The 11,475-nt window shown below is 39.9% G+C and overlaps 1 protein-coding gene across 1 annotated transcript; it reads left to right on the top strand.

Moving 5' to 3' along the window:
* Positions 1–393: 393 nt before the first annotated feature.
* Positions 394–1,374, top strand: LOC138249356 (olfactory receptor 56A5-like). Its single transcript, XM_069203313.1, has one exon. The coding sequence runs from the start codon at positions 394–396 to the stop codon at positions 1,372–1,374; it is 981 nt and encodes a 326-aa protein (XP_069059414.1).
* The last annotated feature ends 10,101 nt before the right edge of the window (positions 1,375–11,475 follow it).

Here is an 11,475-nt window from a genome sequence, read left to right as displayed (position 1 = left end):
CATAGAAGTAACAAATCACCATTATTGATTGTTTATGTGCAGGAAGGGACACCTTCCTGCAAATAAACAATATTTTCTTTTGTGCAATGCAGGCACCCTTGCACTATTGTGCAAGGGTTACTGCTCTGATGCTGGGCAGCAAATTTTAGGGCCAGCACTAGGGAACACACAGAGGTGTGCAGTATTGTTGTAATAACAGTGCATCCCTGTGTTTTGGAAATGTCGGACCACAGCACTGCCAAATTTGGTGCAGCTCCATGCTCCAACATTTCCTTGTAAATGAGGTCCATATTATATTTGAAATGAAGAGTCTGTTTTCTTTTTATATTACTCCATATTGGTTTCTTTTCTCTGCATTTTCTCTGCAGATACTGACTTGCTGCTTCTCTAACTATGGCTGCTATCAACGCTACTTCATCATTTCAAATTCAACACTTTTTGCTGATTTGCTTTCCGAGTATCCAGACCTGGCAGCATTGGCTGTCCATCCCTCTGGCTCTCTTTTTTTCCCTAGCAATTGGTGCCAATATAACACTCCTGATGATCATAACAAGAGACCAGAATCTCCATAAACCAATGTATCATTTCCTTGGCTTTCTAGCAATCCTAGATCTGATTCTGTGCATATCCACCACCCCCAAAATCTTAGGCATTCTCTGGTTTGACTTAAGAACCATTGATTTGCCAGCCTGCTTCCTTCAGATGTTTCTCATGAACTGTTTCCTCTCAATGCAATCTGCTACATTCCTTTTCATGGCATTTGACCGCTACATGGCGATATGCAACCCTTTAAGGTATTCTTCTGTCATCAACAGCAGGTTTGTTGGGAAAGTACTTGTGTTTATCCTGATCAGAAACATTGTGTTGTGCTTACCTTATCCAGCGTTGGCTGCCCGCCTTCAATATTGCTCCCAAAGCAGTGTGAAACACTGCGTGTGCACCAATGTAGCAGTGACATCCCTATCTTGTGATGATGCCAGGCTCAATAAAATCTACCAGCTTGTTGTTGGTTTTGGCCTCTTAGGAAGTGACTTCTTACTAATTTGCCTTTCCTACTTCATGATTCTCCGGGAGGTGGTAAACCTTCCAGGGGAAAGGGCTGCAGCAAAGGCATTTGGTACATGTACACCACACTTAATTTTGATTTCATTTTTTTACACAATTCTTCTGGTTTGGATTTTTACAACCAAGATGGAAGAACTGATATCACCTGATGCCCCAATTCTACTCAATGTCCTCCACCTTCTTGTCCCACCAGCCATGAATCCAGTTGTGTACAGCATGAAGACCAAAGAGATCAAACACAGCATCATGAAACTGATGAGGAGAAGAAACACTCATGCTAAGAGGGTAAAACAACAACTCAGTGGTTGATGAATTCAATGTTAAGAGATTGAAATATTCTTTATCTTAAGCACCAAGCCCAGACCTCATGCTTAAGCACCTATAAAAGCCAATCTAAGCACCGGAAGATGTTCATATTCTTCTACTTAGCATCAATGCTTCCATTGAGGGATGGGAGGTGTTGCACTTTGTTCAGTTTGTCATGCAAAGAGTTCAAAGTGACCTTGATTTGATAACTAATGATTTAATTCAGAGTTTTTATAAACACATCAGTGCCAAAGACCAAGTGCCAACTCAGAAGTTTAGGAAGCACCAAATTCCCGATGTGGGTACTGAAAAATTTAACTCATTGAAATATAGCAATATATTTTCAAATTTCCCAAAACAGCTCACTCACGTTTGTGCTCATACATGTCGCCTTCATTTACAAACTGCTATGCATTTTAAAGATTTTGATCTATTTACCCCTTTTTCTCATTCTCTCTATTCTTCTATCTCTTCCTTCCCTCGCCTCTCCCCCACTCTTACCCAGTCATCTTTGTAGTCAATTTCTTGTCTCCTACCATTTGCTTTTTTTCCACTCCATCTTCGCTCATTCTTTCCTCTGTCACTCAGTCTCGCACTTTACTATTACTCTGTTCATCATGTGGTTCACTCTCTGACTTGCCGACTCCCTGCGCAAACTCACAGTTTTTGGGTTAATGCATTGTAACATTTCTTCAGAATTATGGACCAGATTGACGTTATCATTGTTTTGACATTCTTTGAAAATGTTTTTGTTGCAATAGTATTGGAACAGTTCAGGGAGAAAATAATTTGCTTTGGTCCATAGACAAGGAGTTTTGAATTTTTCTTTCTTGCTTCAGTCAGACAGAGGGCACTCATTGAGGTCCTGTGGATTAAAAAATCAGATACAAATGTGTATTATAATAAATGACAATAAAATTTAACACAGTATGAGTCTGGAACCTCGTATGAATGAAGAAAATAAGCATTGTCAGTGCACAAGTGGGATAGAAAACTCGCTCTTGGCAAGAAAAGTGTGCTTCTGAAATGCATTAAATCATTGATCTCCAACGCTTCAAGTCAGAACCAGGTTACATTCCCACAGTAAGGATATTAAAAAATAATAGCATGTCTTCTGTCAGGTTGAACTATAAACAGGTTAAAAATTCCAAAGATGACAACCACCTAGCCAACCACTATTAATCATATTAAACAGCAATCTGAACAGTAACACTGTTAGTGAACTGAAACCGACCAAGCACTGAAGTCTCTTCATATATCTCACTGGTCAATGTATGTGTTTCCTGTCATCATTTAATCATCTAGCACCCATCTGGTTGCGTCCATGGACCTGGCTGATCTCCTTTGAACCTATTTCCAAGTATTTCTTTTCAATACATTATTGTGATTATTGAAGAAATGTGTATCTCAAAAATGTTTCTGCTCACTTTGGGTGGTTAGAACTTCCTTAACTTTTCCTCATTGTTCAGTAACTTGTTAGTGTTCCCTTCATAAGGCAACCACATATTTGCAACTTTAAAAAATAATTTCACCAAAAACAGACATCCATGGTCAAAATCACCTCATATCAAACCCGAATGCTGAAACATGTGATCAAACTGCATTCTTCCTTCCTTTTTAAGGGGCAAGAAGGTCCCAAGACTGCTTTTACACAACTCACAATTTGCAGTTTGTGGACGGCCTAACTTTAGCCTGGATCACAATATCCATCCAGTGTTCTACTTACTTTGACGTTGTGGTGTTTTTCCATAAAAATATTTAACAGCCATTAACTGGAGGCATTACATCTACTGAGGATTTTAACACAATTTAGCATATTAGCTCTGAGGAATATTTTACAGGTTTCGGCTTTAGGTAGCAGGATGGCATTCATTCGCTCAGTCACTGATTTTTAGCACGTACCACTGCATGTCCTAGGGACGAAACTAATTGTGAATAAGCAAAATGTTGTCAACAATCCATTAGCTGCCTCTCATGAGCCAAAACTTCAAAGACTCATAAGTGGCTGTATTTTAAGAGACTTCCTTGGGAACTGATCTCTTGCTTCTGGAACTAGCATCTAACATTATTTGCCCTATGTAGCAGAATTATTTCACTGAGCACTTTATCACCCACACTTTATCAAAATAATGAAGGTATTTTCACCAGAACCTTACTTTCAACATATGACAAAATGTGTTTTCTGATGTGTGGACATTTCACCACATGGTAAAAAACTGATACACTATCCCCACATGTGTTTGCTCCACAGTAAATGTCATTTTCTGTTTACATTTTTGCCGCTCTGTACCCCTGCTGCCCTCCACACACTGCCCTATGGCAACTTCCCGCCTCCAACTGTACCACTGTTTAGTTAGGCACTGTCAGGGCCGGCTCCTGGGCGCTGGCCTGGAGAGGGGGGACTGTCATCAACTATTTGTTTACTAGAGGAGCGACTCTTGTTTATAATAATTAACCGGTTTCCTCTTGAACATTCGGTTGCCTTCTCTTGACTCATATCATATACTTAAGGGACACCAGATTGTGTTAATGACAAAGAAACGTAGGGAGAAAAAACAAACAAAAAAAAACAGCAGGCTTTTCTTTAGATTCTCTTCATATTACCACTAATAGGCACTCACGTGCTTGTGCCCAAGGCTGACTATAACAAGCAATATTGTGGGTGATGAGAGGGAGCTGCCCCCTGGTGGATGTGCGAGGCACATCCAAAGCCTTGGAATGCATTGACCCCTCCTCTTTGCATTTGCAACTCCTCAGTGAATACGCTACTCCCATTAATGCACTCGCTTCTCTCAGATATCAGGGAAAACTCTTCATCTGTTTGAGCATTTCTCAGGAGGCAATGTGATTCCTTCACAATACTGTTCATGCTTCAATCAGGAAAGTATGCGCTCCCACAAAAAGCAACATTACCCAATCGGAACAGGGTGAGATACTGACACTTAAAGGAAAACATTGTGCAGCTCAAAGTGTCACTGTGAAGAAAACAGAGGCAAACAAATATCCAATTAAGAGCCTTCAGACCTAGATTTATTGGCAGAGTGGAACAAAACTACTGTGGATTCACCCAGAAATTAATTTAAGAGCTTGTTGCATGAACCTCTTGGACACTGGTGCTGTGCCTAGGTGAGTGAATATTAATTTCATCACCTGTCCTCAAGAAACAGGCCCACAGAAGATGTGGGCGTCATTGATACAAACACCATCTATAGTAGATGTAAACCTAAGAAAATATGAAACTGACATATGGGGTGCTACAGTCTGATTCAGAGAGCTTGTCTGTGCCAAATGATATCTTTCTTCCCACCTAAGAGTGATTATTTTTCATTTTTCAGGACTGAGAGTCTTTTCTTTTTTTTATTTTACGAATGCTTTATTATATGAAAGTACGAAAGAAAAGGAACAATAACTTTCAGAAAATAATCAACCTTATTCCAAAAAGCAATACGGGAAAAAATAATTTATGCAGAGTTAAAGGATAATGCAAAAATGTATTATTATCTATAAATACTGAATGATGAGCAAAAAAGTGAACCATTTCTAGACTCGCAATTTATGTTTTTTGTTTCAGAAGAGAAAAGAGAAGATATATGATAGATGCAGCAAAGAGAAATGAGACAGAAAAAGATAGAAAAAGAAGAAAAAGAAAAAGAGGGATATGAGTAGGCAAAAAATGAAGATACATGACCAGAACCAGTGATTATCATATAACGTCAAACACTAAAAACAATCATTAATAGTATTTTCAACATATACTAAAAATATAATTTCATGGCGGCTGGAAGACAAAAGTGCTGTTATGAAATTGAGAAGGTGAGAGACATAAATAAGTCGTGAGAGGTGACCAACATGAGTATGTTTGAAGAAGTTGTTCTGTAGAAATGGCAGATCCTCTGTCTAATCTGTGATGATGACAAAGTAATTTATAATGTATAAGTATTTATAAATGTGAGAAGCTTTAAGAGGGGTGCATGGAGACAACTGCAGAAGAGCTAAGGTTGGAGTGGGGGTTGGATCTAGCAATAAGGTATTTAGTTGTTGTACCAAAAGGGTTATTAAGCCTTGATATTTTAGCAAGTAGGAGGCTGATAAATTAAATTTAATTTGCAGTTCAGAAAAAGAGAGAGGTATCATATGCACAAACAATTGTTTGACTTGTAAAATTCTTTTAATTACCCACTCTTTCCAATAATTTAAAATTTCTATTATGCCAAATAGAGGAATCCAGAAACGTTTAAGGATGATAATGATTTGGTAAGGAATAAGTAAACACTTGAGATGGAGTGCTTAAGACAGGGTGATGAGAACCCTCTGGGAGAATAAGAAAAATATCATGTAGTTTGAAATGGAAAAGGAAAAATAATGGCCTCCTCCAATTTATACCAAATAGAAGGGGGAACATCTTGAGAAGAGTAGATGTATGGTAAAACTTGTTTCAATATAAATGAGGAATGATATTGGTGAGGATTCAGAAAGTTAACTCTGCCTATATCTTTAGGTTGGCACAGTGAGGATAGAGCTATGCATGCTTTGCATCCATTCCATAAAAATTTTATCAATATGCTATTAAGCAATTAAAAAGATTTCAAAGGTATTTTGACCGGCAACATAGACAAATAAAAATGAATCACTGGGAGCATCATCATTTTAATGGATTCCAACCTGCCGCACCAGGATAAATACTGGGGAGACCATTTGTCTGAGATGCAACGAATTTTCTTAACAAGATGAGTGAAATTAAGCTGAATAGTAGCCTGTATTGAAGGGGCATACTTGATCCCTAGACATTTTATATGTGTGGGGGTCCATTTAAAGTCAGTTTCCGCAAACATATGTTTAAAACCGAATTTATTAAAAGGAAGAACTTCAGATTTATTTAAGTTTAATTTGTAGCCTGAGAGGCTACAGTATGCATTCAATAAATCAATAAATACAGGTAACGACGTCTGCAGATTAGAGACATACAAAATAACATCATCTGCATAGGCTGTGAATTTAATTTGCAAATCTTTATGCACGAACCCGGTAAACAATTTAGAATGCATCAGAGAATATAAAAAATGTTCCAAAGATAAAATAAACAGTAAAGGGGATAATGGACACCCCGCCTAGTACTGCGATGAAGGGAAAAACAAGAAGATTGAACTCCATTTAAAAAGATAGAAGTAGAAGGGGAAGAATATAATATATTAATGTATTTTAAAATGACAGGTCCAAAACCATGCCATTTCAGGGCTCGCATCATAAAAAGCCAATTAATACGATCAAAAGCTTTTTCTGCATCCAAGGTAATGGCTGCCATTGGAATAGTACTTGAAGAGGCAAGATGTACAATATTTAATAAGGCTCGGGAATTATCAGTAATATATCTACCTTTAATGAAGCCAGTTTGTTCAATGCCAATTAAATCCTTTATAATCTGATTGATCTGAAGTGCTAATATCTTTGCAAAAATCTTACAGTCTAAATTAATGAGAAACATTGGCCAATAATTAACACAGAGAGAAAGGTCCTTATCTTTTTTAGGGATGAGGCAAAGTATTGCTTGAGACAACGTACCTTGAGCCCTATCATGCTGAATAAATTGATGGTTAAGAGAATGCAAATGCGGAAAAAGAATTTGTGAAAAACAGAGGTAGAATTCTGCTGTAAAGCCATCTTGGCCCAGAGCTTTATCTTTTGGTAATTTTGCCAAAGCAGTCCTAATATCCTGCACAGATATTTATTTATCTAGACAAGAAAGGTCTTGAGACTGATGTGGTTGAGATGGGAGAGATTCAAAAAAAGATTCAAGAGCTGCCTCTGAGGGAGATTAATCCGGCGTATAGAGATTTTGATAAAAATCCGAGAAACATTGCAAGATAGCCTCATTTCTAAAATGATTAATCCCTTTTTCATCTATTATATGTGAAATCTTGGATTTTTGGGATTTAACTTTAAGATCATTTGCAAGCATTTTTCCAGCTTTATTATGCTCACCATAAAGTTTGGAATTAATTTTTAAAAGCGTGTCTGAGGAAGTTTAAGAGTATCATTGTCATTTGAGGTAAAGTATTTATGTTCTAGAGTTTTAATAGATGGTAAAAGAAGAGCTGACTCTGTGAGAAACTTTTTCTTCTTTGTGGCCACATAATCAATAATAAAGCCTCTAGCCGAGGCTTTGAAAACATCCCAGATAACATGGAATTGCAAAGAAGGTAGCTTTGAAAGCATCCCAGATAACATGGAATTCCAAAGAAGGTGTGAGAATAAGTTCAAAATATTCCTTGAGGAATACTTCAAATTTATCTACAAAAACCTGATCCTTCAACAAATAATTATTAAAGCGCCCTCTCCTTGACCTACAAGAGTCAGTTGTTATGGCAATATCAATAAGCATAGGTGCATGATCCAATATTAATATAGAACCTATCTCAGCATGCACTAGACCTGTAAGCAAATGAGGAGTCAAAAAATATAATCAATTTTAGATTTGGAATTATGGAAGAATGAAAGGTAAATTCTAAACTATCTGGATTATATAGTCTCCAAGCATCTGTCAATCCTCTAGAGTGAATGGCATTCTTGAAAGCTTTTTGCATTTTATTAGGGATATATCTGGAAAGGGATTGCCTGTCCGTGAAAGGATCCATAACTTGATTAAAATCTCCACCCAATATAAGATTTTCATTCGGACAAGAGCTTAAATCTGGGAGATATTTTCCCAAACTTTTAGGTCAATAGCTGTAGGGCTATAAATGTTGAGTAAGGTGTATGGGACATTATTGATATTAAGGTGAAGAAGAAGCCACCTCCCTTCATCATCCCTCTCCTCTCTCTCTATCTGTGTAGAAAATGATTTATGAAATAAAATAAGAACTCCATTTTTATTGTAAAGCGCAGGAGAACAGAAAACATGACCCACCCACTGCCGTTTCAAGGAATTAATATCCTTATCAGAGGTGTTGGTTTCTTGCAACATGGCAACTTTGCAATTTAACTTGGAAAGATGTGAAAGGACTCTCTGCTTCTTAATGGGACTGCGTAAACCTTTCGCATTCCAAGAAACAACACACAGAACTTTAACCATCTTGTGCAACAATAAAAAGATATTTCTGTTACAACATTTTCAAAATAATGGGGGTCATTCAGACCCTGGCGGCCGGTGACCGCCAGGGACACCGACCACGGGAGCACCGCCAACAGGCTGGCGGTGCTCCCAAGGGCATTCTGACCGCGGCGGTTCAGCCGCGGTCAGAAAGGGTAAACCGGCGGTCTCCCACCGGTTTACCGCTGCCCCATTGAATCCTCCATGGCGGCGGAGCGCGCTCCGCCGCCATGGGGATTCAGACACCCCCTACCGCCATCCTGTTCATGGCGGGAAACCCGCCATGAACAGGATGGCGGTAGGGGGTGCCGCGGGGCCCCTGGGGGCCCCTGCAGTGCCCATGCCAATGGCATGGGCACTGCAGGGGCCCCCGTAAGAGGGCCCCACAAAGTATTTCAGTGTCTGCTTTGCAGACACTGAAATACGTGACGGGTGCAACTGCACCCGTCGCACCCCTGCAACTACGCTGGCTCAATTCTGAGCCGGCGTCCACGTTGCAGGGGCATTTCCGCTGGGCCGGCGGGCGCTCTTTTGGAGAGCGCCCGCCGGCCCGGCGGAAATGTTTGAATGGCCGCCGTGGTCTTTTGACCGCGGTGCGGTCATTTGTCGGCGGTACCTTGGCGGACGGCCTCCGCCGTCCGCCAAGGTCTGAATGACCCCCAATATGTGTTATACAACAGTAAATTAAAAACCACTGGATTCTATATTAACAAAAGCTATGCAGGATGATCAACCACAGCTAAGTCAGATAAGAGAGAAGGAAGAAAGGAAAGAAAGAAAAAAGAAAAAAGAGCAAAAGGTGATAAAAACAGAGTGGATGGCTAAAAGCCAAATGGCTTCAGCCATACTGAGACAAGGTAAAAACAATACAGTGACAATAAAATGGGAGAGTGGGGAGGCATGAAAAAAAGCTAAGATGGTCAACAACCGGAACTTCACAAGAGGAGAAAGAGAAGGTCACAAAGACTATAATATCAGGAAAAATATAGAAAAACAGCATGAATATTCACACTATTGACTTATACAAGACACTTAGGGCCTGATTCTAACTTTGGAGGACGGTGTTAAACCGTCCCAAAAGTGGCGGATATACCACCTACCGTATTACGAGTCCATTATATCCTATGGAACTCGTAATACGGTAGGTGGTATATCCGCCACTTTTGGGACGGTTTAACACCGTCCTCCAAAGTTAGAATCAGGCCCTTACTGACATCTGAGAACATAATGAAGACAATGGGTCTGGAACATGAAACAGGGGAGGGGCGCATATCGGAGTTAGAGAACAAATGAAGTGTGATGTATCTGTAAAAAGAAATATATATATTTTTTTTTTAAATTAAAGATACAAGTGATCAGTAACGTAGGACAATATATTAGCGGAGACATCCATATGAACAAACAATGAATAATCAAGTTTGCCACATTCCATTTCCTCTTCCTTGAGTTGGCATATAAACTTTTTCAGGTCAGCTGGAGAGTCAAAAGAAAAAGTATGATTTTTGTAAGTCACTTTAAAGAGGCAAGGATGCACCAGCCCATAACGAGCATTTACGGATCACAACCCCGGATCTAATGAAAGAATCTCCTTGCGACAAGCAGCCGTAGCACGTGCACATCCTGTGAGAAGAAAATCCTATGACCCGACCACAGCATATGTTTCCTTTGCTTGGCTGCTGCTAAAACCATGAGTAACTCAGTATACTCCAAAAAGAGAACTATTATGCCTCTGGGTCGATCAAGTGATGAGGCACCGGAAGATTTGGGCCCCACACGATGAGCACGTTGTATATTAAGAGCAGTACCATCCTTAAGTCCAATTATTTTTGGAATATGAAATTTCAGAAAAGAGATCATGTATTGCCCTCAGTCTCCTCAAGAATGCCATAAATTCTAAGATTGTTATGCCGGTTACGATTTTCCAAATCCTCAGTTTGCTGCTTCAGAAGCAAAATTTCTTTGAACATGGCATCAATATTAGTAATCTCATCCTGCATATTGCTTATCCTTTGCTCAGCTTCCGAGACCCTGGATTCCATATTTGACCACTTTCCTTCAATCCTTTGAAGTGTAGCAGGGTAAGCTAGATAAACACTTAGAGATAACCTGTGCAAACCCTCTAGTAACTTGGCACAGTGGAGGTAGACTCACGAAAGAGGCAATACGTGAAGTATGCATTTGCAACACACTCACACAGTAACACAATGAAAACACCAAAAAAAGACTACACACAGATTTATAAAATAGAGTACATTCATCTGAGTAAGTTAAGACCAAAATGACAAAAATCCAATCAGTAGAAGTCGAGAAATTAATTTTTAAAGAATAAACCAAAAATAATGGTTAGAAGTCAATAGCACTCAAAGGTTACTTGAGAACACGCTAGACCAGGGTAAATCCAAAGTTCAGGCTGACCATGATGTAGAGCAGGCTGGCCACAGGATTCAATCAGAGCCCACTGAGAAAGTACCTTGGATGGCACACATGTCAACATCGAGGAGCGATGCAAAGGTGATGTGTCCTTTCCGATCCACGCAGTTGAGTAGATGCATCGGTGTCAAGCCTCGCAATCAGGTCCCAAGTCAACATTGAACTCCATGGAGAAGTATGCAATTCGTCATCGTCGACCCGGGCAGTGATGTCCTATGATTGGCACTGCGTCATCGTCAAGCCTCACAGTTGGGTCCTGTGTTGTTGTTGAATTGGTAAAGCACCGGAGGACACTGCATCGGTTCTGAGGGGTACAATGGCTCAGATGTATCAATTTTTACAGAGAAGCAGCTGCAAAACCCAAATCTAAGGCCCAGGTCTGGAATGGCATCCAAGGCAAGGGTGGGACTCATAGATGGCAGAATCCAGCAGCACAAGCATAGTTTCAGGCAGTCTTTGATGTCCCTGAGACTGCAGGAGAGCAGAGGGTAAGCAGTTAAGCCTTTGGAATCATTCTAGGACAGATGAGAGGGCCCAGTTCTTCCTCAGCTGGCAAAGAGCAGCAGGCAGCAGGGTTGCTCGTCTAA

Source organism: Pleurodeles waltl, chromosome 8, assembly GCF_031143425.1.
Source record: "Pleurodeles waltl isolate 20211129_DDA chromosome 8, aPleWal1.hap1.20221129, whole genome shotgun sequence".
In the NCBI taxonomy this organism is placed as follows: domain Eukaryota; kingdom Metazoa; phylum Chordata; class Amphibia; order Caudata; family Salamandridae; genus Pleurodeles; species Pleurodeles waltl.
The sequence above is the reverse complement of the archived record's forward strand: the minus strand, read 5'-3'. Positions and strand labels throughout refer to the sequence as shown.

Coding starts and splice junctions, on each gene's coding strand:
- LOC138249356 (XM_069203313.1), top strand. CDS start 394: ATGGCTGCTATCAACGCTACTTCATCATTTCAAATTCAACACTTTTTG.